This window comes from Mixophyes fleayi, chromosome 1, assembly GCF_038048845.1.
Source record: "Mixophyes fleayi isolate aMixFle1 chromosome 1, aMixFle1.hap1, whole genome shotgun sequence".
In the NCBI taxonomy this organism is placed as follows: Eukaryota; Metazoa; Chordata; class Amphibia; order Anura; family Limnodynastidae; genus Mixophyes; species Mixophyes fleayi.
The window spans coordinates 323638104-323665934 of NC_134402.1; the positions used below are offsets into that span (position 1 = coordinate 323638104).

General features: G+C 40.7%; 1 protein-coding gene across 1 annotated transcript in view; it reads right to left on the reverse strand.

Moving 5' to 3' along the window:
• Positions 1–27629, reverse strand: part of SSH1 (slingshot protein phosphatase 1) — a 53408-nt gene extending 25779 nt beyond the window's left edge. The window contains exons 1-2 of the mRNA XM_075214088.1: positions 27404–27629; positions 20757–20794 (exon numbers count right to left, since the gene is read on the reverse strand). Of these exons, the coding sequence (XP_075070189.1) occupies positions 20757–20794; positions 27404–27469 (104 nt within the window). The 5' untranslated portion in view covers positions 27470–27629. The remainder of the gene's footprint in view (positions 1–20756; positions 20795–27403) is intronic.
• Positions 27630–27831: the final 202 nt, after the last annotated feature.

Below are 27831 nucleotides of genomic sequence, written 5' to 3' on the forward strand. Positions count from 1 at the left end.
CTGTCCTGGAATCCCAACTGGGCGAACAGCAGGATCCTTAAAAGATCTGTTTACAGGCAGTGATATGTGCTGCCAGTGCAGACTGGAACAGCTGACCATTCCCTTCCTACAGACCTCTCAGTCACACAATCTGTCTGTGTGAGGCTGAGGAGTGAGAAGGATGGAATATAAAGTGACAGTACATGCTCTTGCTTGTTTTAGGCCTTGTTTTCAGTATGACTACTGGGGGAAAAAGCATCCAATGTAAACTTCTGGGCCTTACCTTTGGAATGAAAAGCTACACTAGCTGCATCAAAAAATTGCACTATATACATTTGCTGAATCAAAACTGTATCAGTTCTGATTCAGCAAATACATATACTGCAATTTTTAGGCATACAATGCCTCATTAACACATATTGTATCCCGAACATACACGTAAAAATCCTGTCACAAAGATGTGAGTGTACTTTGAGTTGCAGATATCTCAAGATAAGACCTACCCTGAACACAGCAGTATTCCTACTTCAAGCGTACTAAAAAGTATATTTACACCAAATGATAAACTGAACTACAAAATAGTCAGTGTAAGCGCTTCTATACAGCAAAAGGTTTCTCGAACAGCACATTTAGTATTTCAGCTCTAGTGGAGGTATGCAGTCACCTATGACGTCCCCTGTGCTTGCACACGTTATAGCTGGGCCTATGCTGAAGTATTTTAAGTCACACCACTGTGTGCCAATAGATCAACATTGGACAGCTACACACAGTCTGAGGGGCGTATTCAATTGTTAGCGGTAATGCTGATAAACGAGCGCTCAAAAAATATTACCGTTTATACGGTAATATTGCGCGCGAAAAGCGTTAATACGGTAGTTTACTCGCGAAATTTCAGCTCGCCGCTCAGGGGGCTGCGAGCTGAAATTCCGCAAGTAAATACCGTATTAACGGTAAGATTTTTTGAGCGCTCGTTTATCAGCGTTACCGCTAACAATTGAATACGCCCCTAACGGTAAGATTTTTTGAGCGCTCGTTTATCAGCGTTACCGCTAACAATTGAATACACCCCTTAAAGTTGTATGCATACACTGGTCCCAAAGATGTGCATGGGTTAGGGATCATGCGATTTGTCTCATGCGCTTAATCACACACAATTGCACAACTATCAATCACTAGTGCAGTCCTAGCCTAAAGCAGAAACTGATTGCATATAATAATATGTGATCAAATTTAATGTGTATCTGAACAAAAAGGAAACGGGATATATTTTTTTTTGCAAGATAATTAGCACTAGTTTTGTGATGAGAGCACACAGTGGATGACTGGGCAAGCAAGCAATCATTGCTCTAGAGAGATTCCACTTTCTCCTGCGTCAGTACTGTTGACCACTGATCAAGAACAGAATGGGTTTTATGGAACAATCTTTCCAATGGTGGTTAGTGCCACCAGATCTCTGTGCTTGTGTTCACTGCGGGAATGAGTGGTGTTACCTAATAAGTTTATTCCCTGGGTGGAGTATTTCTTAAATTTGTTTTATTATAGTATATTATCTGAGATGAACAAACATCTATCAGTTCAAGTAGCAACCTTTCTGCGCCAGGGGACGTTCCATTTCTAGTTGTCTTGGAGGGATAAAACTCCCCTCTGTCATTACTTGTCCTCCACGGCAGCACTTTGTGTTTGTGATTGCGACACAAATACTCAAAGGGAGCACAGGTCTATATTTCTTAAATCCCATTATCTTGTTTTTTATTTATTTATTTATATTTACTGCTCACTGTCGCATATAGGTGTTTCTAGACTAAAATCCAACATGGCTATTTTCAGTAGGACTCGTAAAAATGGTTCTGGATCACATGACACATTGCACGCACTGAGAATACTGGGCTTTAGAATTACACTACACAATGCTTGGAAAAGACAAATTACAGAGCAGAAACCTATTTCAGCCAGGATATGGATAACGTTTGCAGACCTTAGTTTATTAATGAATAATACATGCAGTAAGTAATGAGGTACCTTATTTTGTTTTACACCTGTGCAAATATTAAAAGCTTAGGACAAAATGAAAACAAGACAAAATTTAAATGAAAGAGGAGGCACTAAAATGCCTCTTGATTTGCATGATGACCCAATATAATAACGTATAATCTTACGTTGGTGTACATGTAACAACATAGTGACATGCACTAAAAAGAACAGGATTATAGAAGAGATTGGTGTCTGTATGTTCTGCACCACTGTGGGCCTATTTATCAACCCTTTCAAAGCCTTAAATCCTGTGAAAACTGCACTTTTGCAGGATTTAGAATTTTTTAACTAATTTAGCAATTTATTATCCTGCCAACGCTGAAGATTTCACAGATATCTCTGGCATTCACTACATTATCGATCAATACTGCCCTCATAGTTCTCAATGGGGGCGGCGAAATGGAGCATGTTCTGAGGTCAAAGTGAAAATTTAGAAGTGGTGGTATGGTAAATGTAATTGAATGAAATGTGATAGTTTCACAATCAAAGCAGTAAGAGAAGAGGCGGTATTATATACTGTTGTATACCAGCCTACTTTCAACACTGCGCAACTTATCAAGCTGCGAACAGCTTTGCTTTTTTGAGTTTGTCCACTGGAGCCAATGCCATCTAAAATGGCATTAGCAGTTCTTAGCGATGGTTAAAGCCATGAACAGGAGAGTGAACAGTGTGTAAAGGGGTTTCTTCTGATTCCTACCAGGCAGGCTGCATGCTCCTCGCCTCCTTCCTGTCCACAGTAATCACTTCTCAGAGACAGAACCGGGCCATGTATTTACTCATCAATTTATTTATGGGACACAAATTTGTGGGTACATATAATATATATATATATATATATATATATATATATATATATATATATATATATATATATATATATATATATATATATATATATATTTATTCTTCAGTGTATACTTCCATAGTCTGCAAGCCGAATTCAATCTGTGGATGCGTTTGTGTTGACAAAAATTAAGCCCAAAAATTTCTAACTAGCAGAAAATAACTAGCGAGCGGAAAATGACCAAAATTGATAAATAGGGCCATTATATAAGATGTATGAACACAAGGGATGTACTTTTTAGGTGTGCTTGAGTAGGGTCAGAGTATCGACTGCATTCATTATAGCTCAGTCAACTCCTGAGTGTCCACGTGTAGGAAAGTTTGAAGAGGGAGGGGCTAGGATAACAAGAAACCAATCACAGTATCTCAAGGTAAACACCACAAAATAGTGATGTGAGAATTTCTAAATGGGGGTTTCCAATTGCTCTATTTAGGAACAAAACTAAACAAAAACAGAAAACAAAAACTTGTTGCTTAAAGGCCAAAATACCCAATGGTGGAACATTTTCAACCTTATTGTTTTTTAAACTAAAATAAATACACAAGTGAAAGGTCTTGCTGCGTATTTGACATGTGTTCATTGGTAGTGCTTTGAATGTGAATATGGCGCTCAATGAAGACTTCAACACACCTTTACCTGTGGCTAATGCAAGAGAGAGCAAGATACCGGGAACACTAGCAAACACAAGTAACCATGGTAGTGGTTATAATCACAGTAGAATCAATGGTTTCTTCTATCTCCGCCATTTATATGTGTTCTACTACTGTTATAAATGCTAGTAAAATACATGTATTTGATACCAGTGGGTAGGGGGCCTAAGCCAGCACTTATTTACAGTCAAATTGTTTTACTGTAAATAACTTCCCTACCACAGGCACACAACATACTCATACCTAGGTCAGTTAAGGCAGATTCCATTAAACTTACGTATGCATTTGGACTGTGGGAAAAACCCCAAAGACATACATATAAGATTGCATTGAGAAGAAGCGAGACTAGTTAAACAAGAAGTTTAGAGCATAATACTGCTGTCGAATTTACAGTGCTAAACCTCTCCATTACCAATAAATATTGCTATCCATCCCCCAACGGTTTACTTTTCTCATGGTGACCAGGGCTTGAAGGTAAAAGCGGGGTGTGTCAGAGATAAAAGGACTGACCAGCAGGTATGTTATGCTACACAGAGCAAGCACTAAAATCTCATTAAATATGGTGGAAATAGTGCTTATTGGTAGAGATTTGTATTATCTACATACTGATTTGTATATTAACACACACACACCAAAATACATGCACTATTTGTTGTCACTTTAACTGTATTTTTTATTGCAATCACTACTAGATGTGAATTTGGGGGGCTATAGATACATAAATGCTAGTAACAGAATAAAAGGCTGCAACAGTTAAAAAGCATTAACTTATATTTAGCCTCTTCTGGGGGTGGTGTTCCTTGTGTGTCATTCTTGATGACATGAGTCAGCAGATTATGGTAACAAAAGTCTCACAGAACCCTCTCTTCTAGTAGCAAGAAATGAAGCTCATTGTCTGCCTGACTCAGCCAGTGACCTTTTGGGGAAGTAACACAAAGAAAAAGCAGCCAGCAGAAAAGACCATACTGTGTGGGTAAAAGGCAGCACAAAGTTACTGGCAAATTTAACCCATTATTGGCTAGCCATCCATGTTCATGGGAAGGGTTAGCTCCTACCTAATTTTCTTTGTGTAAGATGGACATATTAAGGGTCATTTAGAAAAGTTTGCAAAAACTTAGGACTACAACGCTAACAATGTTTGTGGAGTGTGGGAGGAAACCGGAGCACCCATGCTTAGCAGAGAGAGGCTGGTGGATGTGTGGTGGTGCAAAGAGGGTAGGGGGGTCAGACTGTGTGGGGAATCACAGAGTCTTCTTTCCCCGTGTAAGGACGTCTATATGTCATGTCCTCAAGAGGTGGTGCAGATGGGGTTTCAGACGCTATTTCATACATGCCAACTTTCAAAACTTTCACCCGGGGGGAAAAGTCATGTGACAGGGGATAGGAGGTGGCATGGTGACCATAGCCCCGCCCCCACTATAAAATGCCAAAATTCACGGCATTGAATAGCAGCGTAATTCAAAATTCAGGAGCCTCCCGGGAATTTCAGGAGAGTAGGCAAGTATGCGTTACTTTAATTAGCCCCTTTTGCCCCTTATATTATTGCTTTAAAAAGGAAAGCACATTTTTAAGGGCATTTCTATCGATGGGTAAAAAAAAGTATTTTTATACTTACGATAAATCCCTTTCTCTGATCCCATCTGGGGGACACTGCTACTTTGGGGTTGTAGCTGGGGAGTGTGAAGTTGGCACTTAACTAGTTAAACTGTGGCTGCTGACAGACTTCCCCTTTGCAACCCCCTGTAGCTAGTCAGTGTAATTCTAAAGCCCTCAAATAAAGGGAGTCGAACAACCAAGAAGCAAACAGCAGAAGAACAGAATCAGAGAAAGGGATGTAAAGCGCTAAGGAATATGTTGGCGCTATATAAATATGATTGATGATGATGGATATGGACGATGGACGATGATGGATGATGATGGATGATGATGAATCGTAAGTATAAAAATCATTTTTTATCTTTCTTCCTATCTGGGAGACACTGCTACCATGGGGACATACCAAAGCAGTCCCCCTAAGGGAGGGACCGTGCTGGAAGCCTTATTGCTGAAGCTAGCATCTGAGGACGTGAACCCGCTGAACTGATAAAATTTGGTGAATGTGTGGACTGAGGAACATGTGGCCACTCAGCATAGCTGATCGCCCAAGGCCCCATTCCGCGAGGCCCAGGAAGCCTCCACAGACCTGGTGGAGTGTGCCATAACGTGGATAGGCACAGTCATGTCAGCCCTAAGATACTCCTGTTTTATTGTAAAGGTAAGCCATTTAGCAATGGTCTGCTTGGAAGCTGGCCAGCCTCTTTTCCGGGAATCAACTAAGACAAAAAGAGAGTCCGTACGCCGGATATCCGAAGTTCTTTGGACATAAATACGTAATGCCCTGACCACATCTAAATATTCTAAGGTGGAATCTGCGGAAGCATCTTGGAACACAGACACCACTATTTCCTGATTAATGTGAAATCCGGAAACTACTTTCGGTAGAAAGGAAGGGACAGTCCGAAGCACCGTTCTTTCATCATGGAAGACCAGGAAAGGCCCCCTGCAAGAAAGAGCCCAAAGCGAGACTCGTGGACCTTAGAAACCCAAGATCCGCTGACTGTAAGGGTTCAAAAGGAGGTTCTTGTAGCATAGATAGTACCAAATTCAAATCCCAGGGTGCCGTAGGAGGGACAAAGGGAGGTTGATAAAGGGAGAACCCCCTGCACAAACGTACGTACTTCCGGAAGGTCCGACAGACGCTTCTGGAAGAAGATGGAAAGAGCAGAGACCTGGACATTTAAGGATCCCAGGCGGAGCCTTACATGAAGCCTATTTTGAAGAAAATCTAGCAGACAGGGCAAATGAAATTTACTTGTATTGTGTGCTCGGTCTTCACACCATTTAATGTAGATGCGCCAGATTCTGTGATAAATGCGGGTTAATACTGGTTTTCTAGTCTGTAACAGGGTATTCACCACCCTTGCGGAATACCCTTTTGGCTGCCAGAGGTTGGCTTCAACAGCCATGTCATCAAAGCCAGCCGAGACAGGTCCTGATGCTGAAAAGGACCCTGTAGAAGGTCGTTGCTAAGAGGCAGATGAAGTCCTTGACCCACTGCCATGAAAAGGATGTCTGCATACCATCCCCTGCGGGGCCAATGGGGAGTTTCCAGTATAACTGGAAGTCCTCCCCGCTTGACCTACCGGAGTACTCGGAGTAGCATTGGAATGAGAGGAAAAACTCCACCGCCAGCAGGTCCCTTGCTCTTGCACAGAATCTGGGAACCTGCCAATTGTGTCTGGACGCCATAAGATCCAGATCCGGAAGGCCCAACTTCCGGACTAATATCTGAAACACCTCTGGATGGAGCGACCATTCCTCTGGCATTGCTGTGTGATGACTTAGGAAGTTGGTTCCCAAATTAGAATGCCTGGAATGAATACAACTGACAGAGATGGGATGAACTGTTCTTCCCAGGCAAATATCTGGGCTGATATGCCCATTGCCCTTGGACTCCTTGTCCCCCCGTTTGTTGACATATGCCACCGCCGTGGTATTGTCCGATTGTAATCATCTCGAAGGTCGAGACCCTTCTTGCCCAGTAACCTCATGCAAAGAATCATGGAAGGTTTGTGACTGTCTAGGTCCTTGATCACTAGGTCTTGTATCGCGCAAACCTTGTCCTGTGGAAGAAAAATTTTCTGTCTTTTGGTGTCCATTATAAGACCTAAGAAAATCATCCTCTGGACTGGTATTAACTGCGACTTCTGGACATTTATCAACCAACCGTGAAGCTGCAAGGTCTCTAAAGTGAGGTGTAAATGCTGACAAAGAAGCTGATCTGAGGGGGCTTTGATCAGCAAGTCGCCGAGATAGGGCACTATGCTCACCCCCATAGACCGGAGGCAGGCAGCCATTACTGCCATGATTTTTGTAAATACTTTGGGCGCTGTGACCAGGGCAAAAGGAAGCGCCCTGAATTGGTAATGGGCCGCTCCTACTGTGAAGCGGAGCAATGGCTAGGTACATGAAGATATGCGTCCTGAATATCTATGGACACCAGGAATTCTCTCCCTCCAACCCATTTATCACTGAAAGAAGAGATTCCATTCGAAACCTGTCTATTCTTAAGTGTAGATTTAGAGACTTTAAGTTCAAAATGGGACGGAAGGAACTGTCCGGTTTGGAGACCAAAAAAAAGATTTCAATAGAATCCCTGGCATCTCTTATTCTCTGGGACCAGGCAGATTACTCCCGCTGAAATAAGGGAATCTACACAGTGCCACATCGCTTGCCTTCTGTTGTGGCCGAGGCGCAAGGAAGCTGCAAAAGAACCGATGAGGGGCCTGACCTAAAAGATCTATGATATATCCCCTTGCCATGATCTGGAGAGGATTTTATCTACTGTTCTGTGAACAGCCGCAGACGCCCCACCACACTCGCGGCCGCGAGGAGAGGAGGGCGAGAGTCAGACTGCCAATTTGCCCAGAATTCTGGCCTGGCACCTGCTGCCAGCTGAGGACCTTCCTCTCTGGGAGAGGCCTCTAAATCCAGAAGGCCTACCTCTGCTTGTCTGACCTCTAATGGCGGACCCACCTTGAAAAGGCTAGCGAAAGGAGCTAAACCTTGGAGTACGAGGCTTTATTACATTCACAGGAAGGGAAGTACTCTTCTCCCCTGTGGCCTGGGAGATAAAAGTTGTCTAATTCTGGTCCAAAAAATACTGAGCCCGAATAAGAAAGGGCCTCCAAGGCCCTTTTGGATTCTGCGTCAGCTTCCCAGGACCGCAGCCAGAGAGTTCTAGCCGCTACCGCAATAGCCGACATTGAAGATGACAAGGATGCTGCGTTCTGCGATGCCTCATGCAGATACTCTGCAGAATGCTTCAGGTGTAAAGCCAGGGGGAAGAAGGTCCGAATTCTACAATCCCTCTTCCAGTCGGTCAGCCCACGTTTCCATCGCCCTAACAACCCATGCAGAAGACAGCATGGGTCTAAAGGAGACTCCCGCTATACCATAAATGGATTTTAAAAATCCGTCCACCTTACGATCAGTGACATCCTGAAGATTGGCAGTGCCCGGACCTGGAAGTGTAATCTGGCGCACCAGTCATGCCACCGGTGTATTCACTCTAGGAACCTGTTCCCAGCGTGCTAGGTCATCTGGCTGCAACAGGTACAGGGACAAAAACCTACATGGAACCACTATTTTGCAATCGGGTTGAGACCAGGCCGATTCAGCAATCTCCCTTAATTCCGAAGAAGGGGGGAAATAAAATAAGTTTATTTTTAACCTTTTTGAATAATCCATCGTTAACTGGTCTAGGCTTGTCAATGTCTAAAAGATCTAAGGCCCGCTGAACTGCCAGAACCAGATCCTCAACACCTTGGTTTCTGTTACAGTCATCCAGGTCTAAGACCTGTGTCTGGAAATCTGACTCATGCAGAAGTTCCCCGTCCTCCTCTGATGACGCCTCAGAGTCAGAGACCGAGAAGAGAGGATGGCTCACTATGGGTCTTTTGTTTCTAGACCCCAATGGTCCTTGGTAGTCTAACAAAACTGTTTAATTTACCTATACCGCTAACCAAAGCGCTGGACCAGGCTGGTTCCCCCTGGGAAAGGCCTGAAGGAGCCAAAGAGGATGGAAGGCCACTTGGACCTACACCTGCATTCTCCTCTTGTTGAGCCAATACTGCCATTTGTGATACCCCAACTAATAAAGTAGAGGGGTGTTCCTCTACTTAAGTCCCTTTTGGGCGGCTCAAAGCTGCACCAGTGAGTCTACAGACTGTTGTAAAGACATTGCCCACTTCAGTTCCTTCATGGCTATAGGAGCCGAAACCTGAAACTGGACCCCACGTCACAGTCCACGCAGAGGGCCCCTGGGTCCTGTTGTCCCATAGGTAATTTTATTTTACATATTGAACAAATATAAAATTTAGCTTTGGTAGATTTTCCATTATCAGACATGATTACTGAATAGGAATAGAAAGTATAGTATACAGTCACACAGGTATAGATTGACCCCTAAGAATATTACTAATCCCTGACGAAGTCACCAGTAGTATCTTAGATTATTTTTTATTTTCGTTTTATAACCCAATTATATAGGTCTACAATTTAATAGTATAAAACAATATATTCAATATTGTAACTGCAACACTACATTTGTTGTAAAACACAGTATACCTCCTCTTATATAGCAAGTATAGTGCAATATAAAGATTAAATAATACCTATCCAGGCTAATGTATAGCGGGCAGGAGGGAGTCCAGCAGCAGTCAAGTCTATCAGAGTTTGACTGCAAAAGTTTCCTTCTCCAGCCAATGCTTTGACCATGTGGAAGAAACCAATCTGCCGATCAAGACAGGGGGAGCTCTATAATAACTCCTCCCTTTGTGCAGCGTCCAGCGGCCTCCTGACTGCTTAAAGAGTTTGTCTGTGGCGCTTCTTCTATTAAGCCTCTTCTTGATGCCTTAAAATGCATTGAGCAATGCAGCTCCACCCTCCCCCCTCTCTGAGGAAAGGACTTGGTAGCTTCCAAGATGGCGGTGGCCACCACTTCTGGATTCTGGCGCTCTATGCAACTCAGAGCAGCGCCGGTCCCCAGGAAATGATGTGGCCGTGTCTTCTCCCACTCTCGTGTGTCAGCATCACACAAATAAGATAGGCGATTTCTGCGAGAGCCGCCGCTCTGACTACCTGACAGCACTGCAGCTCCTGTAAGTAAAGCAGCCCTTCTATCTTCTCTATACACTATCCTAGTGGGAAAAAAACGGCCTAAATAAACAGAAGCAAAATAAAAAAGTCAGCCCAACTCCTTGGGCACTTAGACTACACTGACTAGCTACAGGGGATTGCAGAGGGAGGAGTCTGTCAGCAGCCACAGTTTAACTAGTTAAGTGCCAACTCCACACTCCCCAGCTACAACTCCATGGTAGCAGTGTCCCCCAGATAGGAAGAAAGAAAACAATAAATAACTCAAATGTAATATAGTGACAAATAAAATAAGAAAAACAGTCCTGATATCACTCATTATTACTTTAGGACATAAATGATGCTTTACTAAGCAGTATTTAAGGAGAAAAAAGGAATGCTGACAATAATGAAGGGAGTGGTCCTAGTGATAGTAGGCTGGATTTGAAGTCACGTTCTTCTCTTTCCAGCTGTACCCACATCTATATCCATATGGGCCAGGCGACATCACAGGAACCATGGGTGCACATTTTCCCATTTGTAAATGACCTCCACTGACCCCGTTGTAGTCAAAATATGTAAAACCATTTTGTTAAGTTATTGTTCTTACTTACTTAAGAAGGAATATATATGAATAAAATAGAATGATTATTTTGATTGATACAACAATGTCCATGCAGTAACATCTGTGTGGAGTTTGTGTGGGTTTCCTCCGGGTGCTCCGGTTTCCTCCCACACTCCAAAAACATATTAGTAGATTAATTGGCTGCTATCAAAATTGACCTTAGTCTTTCTCTCTATCTGTGTGTATATGTTAGGGAATTTAGACTGTAAGCTCAAATGGGGCAGGGACTGATGTGAATGAGTTCTCTGTACAATGCTGCGGAATTAGTGGCGCTATATAAATAACTGATGATGATGATGATGATGATGATGAAGAAAACCTGGTCTGAGAAAAGTACTTCGCTTCCTAGATCCAGTCTGTCATTGATATCCTGTTATCAAAGCTATCGTAAGGGTGGCCTTTAATGAATGCCGTCTCTTGCCTCCCCTTATTCTGCATCTACTGCCCGTTTTGAAGCCCTAATCTGCATAGAGTTGTCATGGCTAAGCAAAACACTTTGTCAGGAGTGGATTGATGGGTGAGTGCAACATAAGTGGCATTGATGTCCAAGGCTGCCCCTACCCACCTACCATGTTTTCAAATCATCCTTCAGTATTCAAAATAACTTGTAAATGAGACATAGAAAAATGCATAATAAATGTGAAGTTTCTGCCAAGAGAGATCACAAACCAGTTTCAATGCTGTATTACAGTGATGGGCAACTCTATGCCCCCACTCAAACGTATTAGGCTTTATGTGATTTTGAACAGCTGCCTTCTGCATCATGTGACATTCTCAGCAAAATGCAGGGAGGTCATGCAGCACATCCAATCAGAGGAGGAGTTCTGAACGGACAGAACTCAAGTAAGCAGTAATTTTTAGCTAAGGTGGCATTAATAAAATGAAATTCATTATGTAGTCAGAGGCATATTTTTTTTAATGGTGAATATTATATTAGTAGTGGGTGGTCATCGATACTCTCAATAAATTGGCGCAAGTGGTGGTATGTGGGGTTTTTTAGAGTACATGTGTGATCTGATGGCATTTCATTTTGTGGCAAGCAGCAGTTCCAAGTAGCATGTGGGGGCATCTTGTGGTAAGTGAGAACTCTGAGTGGCATGTGGAAGGTCTGAGGGGTAATTTGGGGCATTTTGTGATGAGTGATGTGGGGTTGTGGAGGTCACAGTGTTTTTTATTTACTTATTTTAATTACGGAGATGAAGGTGAAGGTCGGAGGGTCCAACATTCAGCCTTTTAAGTATATTAGGTTGTCCATCACGGATCTAACCCATATGTTTGTCTACAAGCATGGAATTATAAAATGTAAAATTACATTATGACTATGTTCAGTGAACATTTTATGATGGAGGGTACATTAATGGCTACTTAGACAACAATGCACATATCATGGACCCGGACAGCAAGAAAGAGTTTAGTAAATCATTGTTTTACGTTTCCAGCTATGTGAATGCAATCAAAAACTTTGTTATCCCTTTCTCGGGGCCAGTTTCCTGTTCAGTTTTATACACAGGAGACAAACATTTTCTGGTTTCCATACTCAGATGTTTACCATATTTGCATATCTAAAAGTTTAGTTTCATATGTAATTTGCCAAATGAAGGGACCATCAAGCAGTGGAAGCTTGCAATGTTTTTACAAAATAATTACTGGTTATTTATCACTTTTAAAGTACTTTTGTTAGTTTTATTTGCACAAGTACTCTAATCTCTTAAATTACATCACCACAAGGGTCTACTAACATTTTATTGCAGACATCTGACCTAAACTACTTTGACGAATAAGTACATAAGTCTCCAGTAGTGTGTCTGTAATGGGGCAAACTGCAGAACGTCATCATTCCGTCATTCTGTACAGGATGAACAACGTGCGAATATCAATTACTAGTGTGCTGGCCAAGTTTTAGCAGGATGAATGATTACCGGCATATGATTCAGGATTTTGTTGTTTTACATTGCTATGGGCAAATTAACCCTTCAGGGTGTGAAATACAACGCTTCCTAAAACCTAACATGATAAATATATTCTATATCCAAGCCATTAATATTGGAATCTTTTCCCTGACAATATAGTAATAGTAAATCAATTGACATTTAAATGATTTTCTCCAATTTACAAATAACACTACTAATTGGAGGTCTAAACAACTCCCTTTGGTGTGTAGTTAGGTGACTTTCTGTAATCCAGAGAGACAGTCAGTCAGTCAGGGCTTGTTCACACATACGTGCTGGCAAAATAGTTAAAACACATGTAAAGTAACGCACGCTTTAGAGATTCATTTTGTAAAGTATTTTTTCCCCATGATCAGCTCACTAATCACATGAAAATACAGCAATACCTTCCCATCTTCAAGCATTTGAATCCCAATTATTATTATTATCATTTAGTTGTTAGGCGCCACAAGGTGTCCGCAGCGCCGTACATAGTACAAACAGTAAACCATACAGGGTTAAACAGTACAGAACAGTAAACACTAAGTACCAGTGCTTCAGAAACTCCGGGACAGACAAATGGAGTAAGGACAGAGCAGAAGAACAGGTGTGGAGACACGAGGGAAGAAGTGCCCTGCTCAAACGAGCTTACATCCTAAGAGAGGGTGGACGAAACAGACAAGAGGGAGCGGTGATACCAGGGGAGAGAGGGAAGAGCGAGCAGAGTAGGTAAGGGGTTAGGTGGATGATTGGTAGGCTTTATAAAACATGTAGAAATGTATTATAACATGCTCACAAACAACAATTTTTACTGCCAATACCATCTGATGAGAACTTGAGAACTTACAATTATGAGTAGAACAAATTAGATTATTTATCACCCAGTATTTTCGGCAGATTAGCAATCATTTGTGGTGGGTTATTTATAACCCATCACAATATTACCCCATTAATTATCATCCTTTATCACCGCATTTATGACCTATTTATGAAAAAGTAATGCTGGGACAGCACATCTGATTAGAGGCTGTCCCGGTGAGGACTCTGATACTCACAACTCCAGGTATGGTCAGTTAGGGTAGATTAGGGGGGGAGGGATCAGAAGATCTCTCCCATAGGCTAGAACTGCTAATGCCATTTTCAGGGCTTGGTAATAATGAGAATAATGGGGACTGCAGTAGTTTGCCTGATACTAATATTTGCATAAACCACATGGAAACAGTAGTTTCTACATAGTTTTAGGCTTGATAAATAGCCCCAATGTCTCCTCTCTGCACGTTGAGTTACAAGCATGATTTTAAATTATTCTGTGCCAAACTGTTCAATTAAATTTCTGAAAATCATTGTTTGTGCACATATATATGTAACAGTTAACAATTTAAACATTTGAGGAAGGTTACCAAAGGCCAAGGGAGAAATCCTTTAAACAACATCTTTTCAAAGACTCAAACCCAGAATGATCAGTTTTGTTGTACTACCCATTTAACCATGAAATTAACAATAAATTTAAAGCAGATCTTCTTGCAAACTTGTGACTCTGGCTTAACGTACTATCGCCATCTTGTGGGATTAATGATCATTGCAATACTGTGCTAAAGGAAAGAACACAATAGCTCTCTGGACTGTAATGCTAAATGATAAAAGTATTGTCGATGGGGATTGTGACGATACGCCAGTCTCTAATGCGCAATGTCCTCCATACCCTTTGTATTCATATCTTTCTTTTGTCTACCTTGAATGTCTCTGTTTAATATATGTCCTGTTTTCTGTCCAGCGGTACGGACAACTGTGGAACCTTACAAATCAATTATATGAATTAATAATAACAACAACACTCCGATTGTGGGCCAATACCCTTCATATGGTTATAAAGGAGAAAATTAGTAGACAATATCTACTAAAATGTATTGTAGTGCCTCCTTTTAATGGGTACTTTTCTCTTCGGTCCAAATCTTGATTCTAGGATTTAGATGATCCCGAAGGCTAGTCCAATTAATTACCACAAGATAATATAACAAGACTTTTCCCTTTTCCTACCTCTAGGAAGCATGTAGATATCGGCCTGAGAAACAAAATTCGAGATACTGACCTTACAACATTTGTGATTACACTTCTAAGATTTGTATTAACAAAGAATTACTTTGTATTTGAAGAAAAATTCTACTTACAAATCAGGGGGACTGCGATGGGAACTGCTTGTGCTCCCACCTATGCCAATTTATATCTGGGCTGGTGGGAGAAGGAAGTAGTTTTCCTACAGCAGAATGATAAATACTCTGACCATATATTATTATGGTTAAGATACATAGATGACATGATCATTCTATGGGATGGGAATATTGAACTATTCCACGAATTTACCGATTTACTGAACAAAAATGATCTAAATCTGAAATTAACAGCCGATATCCAGAATGTATCCATCAATTTTTTGGATTTAACTATATCTATAACTGAGGATGGCAGATTACATACTGACATGTTCAGGAAAGAAACGGCCACAAACAGTTTATTACATGCGTCTAGCTCACATTTTCCATCAGTGATTTCCGGAATTCCGAAAGCGGAATTATTAAGAACTAAAAGGAATTGCTCAGATGAGCAGACTTTCAAACAGAGATCATCTGAACTAAAATATAGATTAGGAAAAAGGGGATATAACGCGAACACTATTAAAGTTGCTGAAAGCTGTGTGTCTAAATACACAAGAGATGCTTTGATACATCAGAAAATCAAGAAAGGATCAATAGGTAGCAGGAACACCAAATTAAGAGTAATAGGAACTTTCTGTTCGGAATGGAGAACCATCACACGGATATTACAAAGACATTGGCATGTTTTGAAATTGGATGCAGATCTGAGAAAGACATTAGAGGATAGAGTCTCCATTACCTGGAGACGATCCAAGAATTTGAGAGATCAATTAGTACATAGCTTTCTAACTCAGAAAAAAAGTCCAGGCAATATTCCCAAGGGTTTTTTCAAATGCGGCTCATGTAAAGCCTGTCCCAATATGTATCAGACCAAGAAGTACAGGGACAAATTTGGCAAGACATGAAAAATTGCAAAATATCTCAATTGCAACTCTATCAATGTCATTTACTGCCTGTCATGTCCGTGTAACTTGATATACATAGGCATGACGAGCAGACCCTTTAAAAAACGTGTCTTGGAACACCTAGGAAATATCAGGAGGGCCGCTAATGATAAAGCCAATTTGAAACAGATAACAGTGGTGGCAAACATTTTTTAAAATATTACCACAGTGACCCGAAGGTCTTAACAGCGTTCGCGATGAAACAGGTAAATTTAGGTCTGAGGGGAGGTGATATCAATGGTGAATTGCTACGTGAAGAGACCAAATTAATTTTTCTTATGGGCAGTATGGTACCGTACGGTTTGAATGATCACAGTAATTACTCTGTATTTTTGGATTAAGTATTTCTTTCAATCTACCTTCCCTTTTTTAAATAAAGGGACTTGGAATAACCCCAACAAAATTTCACTGTCTAAATGGTATTACCCTTAGGCATCAATCTATATTCTTTCCCCACTCTTTTTCCCTTTCACTTTTTGTTATTCAGTTTAGTGTTCACTATTATAATATTGTTTTACTCGGTCAAGTTAGGATCGTCTTATCACAATCTATAGACTTAGATTTGGCACTTAATCTTAAGGATCAGTTGGGACCTGATCCCATCATAACATTAAATTTGTATTTTGTACTCACGTGTATGATGTGAGATGTTTCTTATGCACAATTTTATTAAATTAGTCTGATTAATATTAGTTTTGAATAAGTTTATTTCACACTTCACAATATAAGTAGTGTCTCTTTAAGTGATTTCTAGGGTTAATTTACACCTAAATGTGGAGAGGATATGTCCCCACACATTAGAGTTGAATGGCAATTCCAGGAGTTAGCATTTACATTTATAATCCTTAAATATTTAATTTTAAAAATTATGCAAGGTAGAGGAATTTTTATTGATCACCAAAATATTAATTTTGAACTTTAATCACTCACCATATAAGTAATGTAGGTTTTCATAGAATCTGCATGTCCCAGTGAGGGTCAGCTGAGATTTGTAATATAAAAAATATATGTCCTATACTTACCTTTATTAAGCTTCAAACATGGATTACGCTAGATCCTGATTCATTAGCGTTATATACCCTCAGCTATATTATCTGATTATTCCATTTCAAACGTCAAAACTGTGGAGGATATTTTATTATATGTATTTTGTAGCTTACTTTAACTGTGATCAAATACGAGAGGATCAGTATCCTGATGTTCTTGATATCATTCTCATATTCCTTCTTCATTTCCTTAATAATGAATCAATATCGTCGAAAAGAGCATATATCCAGCAACCCGATGGTTGCTAGAACGTTACCAAGAAAGTGGTCATTAAAGGGGAGTAGATCTCAATATTTATTTCCCGGAGTCCATCCATTGCAACCTGATGGTTGCTACAACGTTGCTAAGTAACACGTCACTGGAGGGGAGGGCTCTCTCCTTTAAATACTCCACTCAGCTGTAATATCGGCTTGCCTCGTTAAAGCTACTAGCGAAACGCGCGTCGGCGGACGCCGCGCTCGCTACTCATGTTAAACTCCTGAGCCTTTCATTCAGTATATGCCCCTGTAGCATTAGATAGAATTGATCTATTAGTAACCAGCAGTAGCGGTTCCCGTATCTCTGAGGGTATCTGTGTTGTAATTGACAGCCATTTCTGACCCAATCTATGCTAACAACTCTATACAGACAGTTCAATCTTGAGAGTCAATTATTTTATAGCATTAGGCAATTCTTACTAACTCCTCTGATGTCTCTTATTTTTGGCATCATCTAAGGGAGTGGAGTTATGATAGGATCAGCGATTATCCCCACAGGTTGAATATTATTAAGTTCCATATTATAGGATACGAAACCTCACAAACCCACAAGCAGATTATTATGAGTCTGTTGAAATTACTATCACCTAGAAAGATGCTTGAGGGTTAATGGGAATCCATACCATTCAATGTTGGATTTCACTTATGGGAACTCATTATAAAGGTGCAAAAACAGAGGCTATACAAAGTATTAAGATCTAGGTCAGAAGTTTTTTAAACTAATAAATAAGGTGGATCTATTATAGAATTTATTTAAACAAGTCTTAAAATATAAGAGTAGCCTCGCGGCTAGACAATTAATTTTTGTCTATCTTAACTGAATTTTTGTTTATATCAATGTGTGTCTCAATTATCATCTTTTAATATTTCGCTACTAGGTAACTGTTTTTAACCAGATACGAATAAAGATTGTTTTTATTACATTTAACATATCAATATAATAACAATATATATGTTCACACCCATTAATGAGTGCCCCATTTGGTCATTTCTTTTTCTCGTCTTTAAAATAAAGGTGACCAAAACTTTATGACCGGGTGCACCCCTCCTTATTAGTCAATTACACCACATTAATGGTTATAGAGGTATTTATATAATTGGAGGAGGCCTAATGGTACACCTGGTGCAGTCAACTCTTCTCTTCAATTGTGTACCTCTTCTAAACAGCCTGTTCGGCCCTTTAAGGCTAAAAGAGAAATGTCAGTGCAGCAAACACAATCACTCTCTACACCCTTTAATCCAGAGATACACGAAAACATTGGATGGTTGCAGAACTATTCTTGATTTGCAAAGACTCAATGAGCTTGTCCATGCAAGACGTTTCCACAAGGAATCTATAAATTCCATTCTCAATGCCATAGTAAGTGGAGATTTCCTTTCCTTAATAGACTTACAGGATGCTTACTTCCACATTCCTATTACAGCACACCATCATCGGTTTTTCAGTTTCATTGTTCAAGGTTGTTATTTCCAGTTCACCCGTCTTTCATTTGGCCTCCATACATCTGCAAAGACCTCCACCAAAGTTCTGCTAGTCATTGTTGCCACTCTCAGAAAGCTTGGAGTAGCCCTTTGGCTGTACTTGGATGATATAGGAAAGTCGGAGCACATTGCCAAGGATATATTAACACAAGTAATATTGTTCCTACAGCAACATGCTTGCATCGTCAGAGTGGCAAAAATCCAACTTGTGCCTGTGGGTCTCTATCACAAAAAAAGACTTGTCAAGATTCAAGCTCTGGCATGTCAGCTTCAGTCTCCACAACTAACTCCAATACAGACTTGTCTCAGTCGCTTGGGAAAGTTCTCATCAGCCATCTGCATTCTTCCATGGGCTAGGTGGCATCATCATCACCATTTATTTATATAGCGTCAAAGAGAGTGGGAGGAAACCGGAGCACCCAGAGGAAACCCACGCAAACAGGGGGAGAACATACAACCTTCTCACAGGTAAGACCATAGTCGGGCATTGAACTCATGACCCCAGTGCTGTGAGGCAGAAGTGCTAACTACTTAGCCACCGTGCTGCCCCAATGACATATGTGGAATGTTCAGCTTGATCCGCTCACTCAGTGGGATCGCAATCTGGATTCTCTGGATCATGTCAGTCTCTCAGCTGGAAGCAAGGCCCTAGACATCAAGGATTGTTTTTTTTTCCCAGATGCAGAATGGATTGTACTCACAATAGATTACAACACAAAAGGTTGGGGTGCCCACCTACTTTCAGAAATGACACAAGGAACGTGGCTACAGAGAGTGAAAGGCATCTGCACACACATTCTGGAGAGGAGATAAATGGCGCCGCACACAACCTAAATACAAAAACTAGTGCTAAAAATAAACCAAAATACTGCGGGGGGAAAAATTCCACAGGACTGAAATGTGTCAATCAGTTTAGAAACACTTTAAAACGTCAAATCTATGTTCTTCTGTTTACAAACAAAGCTCATGTGATTAGATAGTTCCTCAAAAACAAAAGAACAGAAAATCTGTACAATATAGTGTAGCAAGCTTTGCACATTTAATAATGATAGTATTTACTGCAGGCAACCCTCATGCACACACACATGCACATTTCCGTTCCGGAGAACTGGATATGCATTATGATTGTTGTGGAGGGTTGTGTATTATTTCGGTTGATTTGTATGATTAGTTTGATTATTTAGGATGTGTGAAGCACCAGTGCCTACATTTTAGTTTAAGTGCTTATTCCCTTTGAAGTTTTGGTGGCATCTTTCATGTAAGCGGGACTGCATCACATAGAAACTCATGAAGTTGCAAAATATCTATAGAAAAATAAAGTAAATGATCAAACCTCTAAAAAAAAATACTCGTATTGTAACTGCAATCTTTAAGACGATGCAGAAAGAAAGTAATGCAAAAAATAAATTATGTTGCACAAACAATGATGCTAAACTAGAGGGGTAATGATTATTTTATTTTCAAACTTTACTACAAAAAAACAAATACAAATAAACAAGTAAGTAAGCTCTTCAAGAAACAGTAATATATGAGGCTCTAAAAGGATCATGAAGTGTAAGGAACACAATACTTGATGAGGATATCGTCTGGGTTCAGTTGCAGAATACCCCGAGGATTCTGAAGCAGAGATTGCTGTTAGCGTTTGCTCAGAAAAATTGATGGGACCGTTTTTCTGATGTGGCAAAAAATTTATTCAATGAGTTACTTCCCACAGTTTTTATTATATACATAACAAATGTTGAGTATGGTTTCTTCTGCAACTCCTAGCTCAACTTGTAACAAAAATGAAAAACAGTTTAAAATTGAGAATTGTTATTACTCTCTGTATAGGATGCCATTTTAAATTTAATATAGTAATTTTATAATCTTATGAGCAAACATAATAACACACAGTACAGTTAATTGTCTTAAAATTGCTACATGAATTTAGATCTGTAAAGGCTGCAAGTTCTGCATGTGTATTATTTTTCCAAAATTGTTTTTGCCCCTCTGGTCAAAAGCAAATAAAAAAAAACCAACTTTTTCATGACTCCCAAATCACAAGGTCCTGGCACAAATACGTAAGATGAACATGAAATAATTACAAGTAATGTATAGGACTTTTTTTTAAATGCTTTCAAACCTTCAAAAGTAATACTCACCTTAGGTTTGTCCTTCGATCCTCATCATTCCCAAACTCCTGTAAGGAAAACATTAAGAAAAATGAATGCAATGTTTGTGCTTCTTATTTTAAACACAGATAGGAATTGTATTCTTCTTCTTTTTAGAATAAAAGTGTTGACAATTACAGGATATCATATTTTTATCATTGTTATGCATAAGTATGGATGAAATACAAAACATGTGCGGCGAAGGTATGTGTTATACACTAGAAGCCATGCCTGTATGTTTAGTAGGCGATTTCATGGAACATACACAGGGGACTTGACTCAGCAGCCTATTTTAAAGGAAAATAATAAGTAGGTGGCCCAGTTACCCAGCCTAAGGTAGCTCACTGTGGGACCGGCCCGGAGGGCAGATGGGTTGAGTACTAAATTACTGCTTACTGAAACCCGACACTACTTCCCACGATTCGAGGATCCCGAACCACTGATGGCAGACATGCCAACACTGACGGCTGTTTGAAAAAGTGAAGTGCAAACATTTCAACGCTTGAACATCCCGGCTCCCAGGAAGACGTCAGTTTCCAGTGCGACAGTGTCATTGAGGCTGTTAAAGGGGCGATGCAAGGACGCGCGTGCTGTACAATGCTTTTTACTAAGTCATGGACATTGCACTTGTACTTCAATACTGACGCATGTGCATGGTATTTTCTGTTAGTTTAAATAAAACTACATGTTCCTTTATAAATCAGGCCCAGAATGTGCAATGCCAACATCACTCCACTCTCCCAGGATGTGAACTAAGCTCATGTTTAACCTCAGGATATCTCCTCTAGAAAGAAGCTTACTGCCATCTGGATATTTTGTACAAACAACCCTAGTGCTGTCATACTAGGCTGGCACGATCAAAATCGGGAGGACAAAAAGCATGGGTCCCCCTAGCATAATGCCAAACCAGCCCCATGCAGACTGTCAACATTTTGGTGTAGACATCTTCATCCTCACCATTTATATAGCATCAATAATTCTGCAGCGCTTTACAGAGAATTTTTGTCATTTGCATCAGTCCTTGCCCCATAGGAGCTTACAGTGTAAATTCCCTAACCCACACAAAAAAATCCACACAGATAAGGCCATGTTCGGGAATCGAACTCATGACCCCAGCAATATGAGGCAGAAGTGCTAACCACTGAGCCACCGTGCTGCCAATTTTGACTGTCGACTTTTCAACTACAACCTTCCTCATATAGCTTGTAACAGGTTTAAAACAACAACTAATTTTTCCATGGGATTGCTACTAGCTTTTCTTCCTAAAAAAACAATTTAATTATCTCATCAGTGATATCAATGAATTGGAGTGCAAGTTTAGCTCAGTTATTTTACCACACGTAAAAGGTTTCTCTCAAATGTTTTTTCCACAAGTCAAATATTTTACACCAAAAAGGTAAAAAAGCCACCTAAATACAGAGGGCCTGATTCATTATAGAACATAAATCCATAATGAAGTGAATGTATTTAATCTTCGAACGCAAATGACACTTCTGATTGCCTACAATTTGAAAGGCGGTATGGGGGAGGGGAGGGGCATATACTCGCAGGCAATGTACAATAAGGAGTGCAACAGATACAGGGCAGGTGTAAGTGACAATAAATAGTGATAACGGTCACAGAGCGTATTTACACTGATCAGCCACAACATTAAAACTACTGACATGTGAAGTGAGTAACATTGATTATTGCGTTACAATGGCTCCTGTGAAGGGGTGGGATATATTAGGCAGCAAGTGAACAGTCAGTTCTTGAAGCTGATGTGTTGGAAGCAGTAAAAACTGGCAAAATTGTGATGACTAGATGTCTGGGTCAGACCATGTCCAAAAACAGCGGGTCTTGTGGGGTGTTCCTGGCATGTAGTGCTTAGTACCTACCAAGAGTGGTCCAAGGAAGGAAAATTGGTGAACCAGCTACAGTGTCATGGGCATCTGAGGATCATTGATGCGCGTGGGGAACAAAGGCTAGTCCATCTGGTCTAGTACCACAGAAGAGCTACTGTAGCACAAATTGATGAAAAAGTTAATTCTGGCTATGATAGAAATGTGTCAGAACACACAGTGACCAGCCTGCGGCTACGCAGCAAGCTGAGAAAGTGTGTCCATGCTGACCCCTGTCGAACGCCAAAAGCGCCTACAATGGGCACGAGCGCCAGAACTGGACTATGGAGCAATGGAAGAAGGTGGCCTGGTCTGAAGAATCATGTTTTCATCTACATCATGTGGACTGCCGGGTGATTGTGTATAACTTACCTGGGGAAGAGATGGCACCAGGATGCACTATGGAAAGAAGGCAAGCTGGCGGAGGCAGTGTTATGCTAGGATACCTTGGGGCCTACCATTCATGTGGATGTTACTTTGACATGTACCACCTATCTAAACATTGTTGCAGACCAAGTACACCCCTTCATGGCAATGGTATTCCCTGATGGCAGTGGCCTCTCTTAGCAGGATAATGCGCCCTGCCACACTGCAGAAATTTTTCAGGAATGTTTGAGGAACATGATAGAGTTCAAGGTGTTTGACTTCCAAAGTTCCCAGATCTCAATCCAATCGAGCATCTGTGGGGATGGAAAAACAAGTCCGAGCATGGAGGCCCCAACTCGCAAATAACAGGACAAAAAGGATCGACTGTCAACGTCTTGGTGCCAGAAATTAGAGGACATCTTCAGTCCATGGAGTCCATGTCTCAACAAATCAGAGCTGTTTTGGCGACACAGGAGGGACCTTACACAATATTATGCAGGTGGTTTTAATGTTGTGGCTGATCGATGTACATGGAAACGTTTCTCCAGATTCACTTGTACTTCAATACTGACGCATGTGCATGGTATTTTCTGTTAGTTTAAATAAAACTACCTGTTCCTTTATAAATCAGGCCCAGAACGTGCAATGTCAACATCACTCCACTCTCCCAGGATGTGAACTAAGCTCATGTTTGACCTCAGGATATCTCCTCTAGAAAGAAGCTTACTGCCATCTGGATATTTTGCACAAAATCGTACAGCTTTACCAGTATGCATCAAGACCAAACACATTAGAAGTTAAACTATTTGTTGCCAGGGAAAATATTTAGAAGAAATTAAGATGATAAAGGACAAGGACTGGTCAGTAACTGCTAATATAGTTATAGGCATTCTTGGATGTCTGTAGTTTAAAAAAAATATATAGAGAGAGAGAGAGACGTGTGTATTTTGACTTAAATGCCAAGCCATGCTAATCTTAGCATTAGGTCACTAATTATTACAAAGTTGAGAAAGGGCTGTGATAATTTTGGTGGGACTTAAATTTGGCTTGCTGTCTTCTGTATAATCTTACAATTCTTGGATAAGACCACGTTTTTAGAGATACCGGATACTGTTCTTTTTAAAAAAAAATAATCAAACAAAACAACATTCATTGGCAGACACCACCAGAGACAACATTCTAGTCTTATGGGTGGCGTTTTAACAAATTCTGCACGCCATAAGTTATACAACTGTTGGCCAATGGCAATTTGTTCTGTAAAAATTGATGGCCATAATGCTTCTTAATCATAAATTAACTGGGCTCTGAAATAATACTCCAAATTTTACCCTTGAAAATAATATTGAATGTTTATATAATTATGTGTACAGTTTACTTAGCTCCTGTTGATTATAGAAATAATAACTGCTTTCCCACTCATTTCAAAATAAAAAAAATGCTTTAAATGGGGGCATGGCTAATGTACATAAAACAGAGAAATGTCTTGATATAAAGTGGTCATATACATGTAAATAAAAATGTAAAAAAATATTTCCTGAAGCCTCTAATTTATGGTAGATTAAATTCTGTACTATTTGCCTCCTTAACACTCTGGGGCATATTCAATTGTTTAGTTCTCGCGGCGCGTAAAAACTATTACCATTAATACGGTAATAGTTAGCTGGATTTCCGCCGAGAACTGAATATGCCCCTCTGAGTCTGCCCTGAAAACTTTGCTCACATCTCATTGAGATTTCAGTGCTGTATTAACAGGAGCTGCGCGCAGCCGGACATCGCTGTGATGTCCGATGTCACTACGCACCAAACTGAATCTGCCTCTTTATGTCATTTTACTGTTTGCATGTATCCATGTGTCATTTCAGAAGCCCTGTCCCTAACAGAGTAGTATTTACGTAGCTTCACACCTGCTGGCCAGCGTCCAGTCAGTTTGTTGTCAAATCATTTGGTATATATCTTAAGCTCTTGCTAATCTACACTCTGAGTGCCCTATTTGAATGCTGAAAAACAGCAGTGCCCAATGAAATGAAGAGTAGCAGGAACCAGCAACTCTGTCATTTCTCCTCAGTCCTATTGTGTAGAGGGAAACCTGTTTAGTCAGTGGGCAGTATATATCTGTTCAACAAGAGGTTCTGCAGCAGCAAGGCGGATATGTGTTTCAAAGTACAGGTGTAAGTGCATGCGTGTACTAATTATATATATATATATATATATATATATATATATATACACACACACATACATATATATATACACTGTATACACATACTAGACAATGGTGAAGAGAGATGTTTAAAATTGAATCACAAACTTTCTAGACTATCTGATGTTTGGGAGGGAGAAAGAAGAATGTATCACACCGTTCCCATTCCTTTATCCAGAGAAGACTGATCTGGTAAAATTTCTTCAGGAGATGATGGAGAAAAATGGGCTGATTGTACATTCTACGACGTATGATGTTTCAATGGGGAAATTAAGATGCATCATAGTATTCCAGATTGTATTTGGTAAAGAAGATACTATTTTCTAAAGCTATTTTGGTAAAGGCCGACTATAACTTGCATGCCTTCTCTTTTATTGAATTTTTACAATACTGTATATTAATTCTAGTTTCTGCTGTGTTTATATTCAATGTTTGCACTCAATTTATTTTAAATGTTAGATTGTGCAGGTCCATTTGCAGGGTTAGGCAACCTACAGGAAAAGTGCTGAAAGTGGCACCAGGGGGTAAGTGTATCAAGGTCTGATTTTTTCAGCAATTTAAAATCTCGGCAGATCGCAGGTCACAGCCTGCGATTTTAGTCCCCAAGTCGCCAGATGTATTAAGCTGCGATTTATACTCTGATCTTCAAAATCGCTGCTCATTTCTGACGATTTGCTGCAATTTCAAACACTCCCGCAATTACCTAACTCTCCGTGTTTAGATTAAAAGACCCATAGACAACACGCTGCTTCCTAGCTGCGTGATTAGTAAACACATCACTGTTACACTGCCATGCCTATAGATCCGGAAGCCCGGCGGCTGTCCAAAGTGTAAAAGTAGATAAATGTTAAAAATAAAAATAAAATAAAAAATAAAAAAAGCGTGGACTTTACGTGAAAATCTGGAAAAAAATTGCGTGGTGCCCCTCCGATTTTCACATAACCAGCACTCGGCAAACCAGCCGAGGTGGTTGGCACTACAGCAGGGGGACACGCGGCAGGGTGCCATAATGACATACCGACCCCAGGCTGTTCAGCATTGGGCTGGAATCCCTAGGGAGTGGGGTCCGCCTGACATTCAGTGACAAGCGAGGAGAGAGGATGCTGGGTCCCAGACGCCGCCGGAATGATACGTTTTTTTTTTGTGTGTATTCTCTCCCTGGCCGCGGCACCCCTGGGAGCAGTAGCGCACACTTTGGGAACCGCTGAGGTTATCTACCCCTAGTGAAACAAGTGCTGAAACTAACCTAAAATATAATATATAATACTTAAAAATATAAGAAGTTTTTAAGAAAAAAAAACAACTTTACAGGCATTTCTAGTACAGATCTACTACTTCTGCAAATAATTTCATATAGTTTTGTAATGTTAAATAATTTGGGAAATAGTGTGGCAGTCATTTCTAAAGTGAGAAACAATGAAATCTTTGACTGATGCCCAATATCTTCTTGGGCCAGGCTAAATAATAGGCTAATCCCTCTGTGGATTTACACAGTCAAACTGCAAACCAAAAATGGCTTAACCCTTGAAAAATTGCACTTAACTAATCAAAATTAGTAAAAATTGTTCTTGTGCCCACTTGGCCATTTGATGAGCTAAACCTTGTTGGGCCAATGTGTGTTTTATGAAAGGTACCCATGGACTGTAAAACAGTGTTGCAACTTAAATTAAATTAAATAGTTGAAACATAAGTTTTTATTGTTCAATAAGAATTTGGGGCAGAAATAGCTAGAGAATAAGAAGCGAACTCCAGAAACTGTGAGCCAATATTTTACAGCCTTTCTCAACGTAGTACAAAGCCCTCTGTACATCAGTCATCACAGACATATGATGAGTGATACACAGTATATTACAGATAATTTACATCAATTTACAAATTGACAGTATCTGCAGGAAAACATAATATCTAACCTAGAAATATGAAACTATCCAGGTTCATACAATGCAGTCACCTTCATATATCTGCTGCAGTCATTGCTAACATTACTTGGCTATAACTAACCTCTTACCTAGCCTATAACTGTAAGCACGTATTCAGCATGTAAGTAAAGCTTGGAGCTAGTGGCTACGTTACATGGTTACTACATGTGAGATAGATGTCAGTGCAGCACCCGGTCTCCTATTGCGGCCTAGGCAGCCCACACCTGCCCCCGCTCTTTCCTGCCTGAGACAGGCACGGATGGGATTACTCACCTCGCTGGTGCTGGCTGAGGAGGCGGCGCTGGGTGTCGGGGACCGCTGCAGGGTCACCAGAGCCATGGCTATGGGATCTCCGGTACCCGGTGTTCGGTGACAGCTGCGGAAGGTAGCGAGTCCCCGGTGTGTGGATGAGAGTCACAGCAGCGCCTGACCAACCAATAGGGTGATCAGACTGGAGCCTGGGGGGCGGGGCCTCGCCGGGAGATGTTTTTTTTCTCTTCAGTCATCGGTCCGCCCCTAGTATAAGGGTTGTTACCTGCACATGACAGGCAGCCAATCCCAGAGCTCCTAGCTGCCAGCCAGTGCGTCCGCGGTCCTCCTTAGTCTGCTCTCGCGAGATCAGAGCTAACACGTTTCACGAGACCAGAGAACCATCCCTGCACTGACCCTGGGGGGAAGGGGCGCTAGGGCTGTGTAATGAG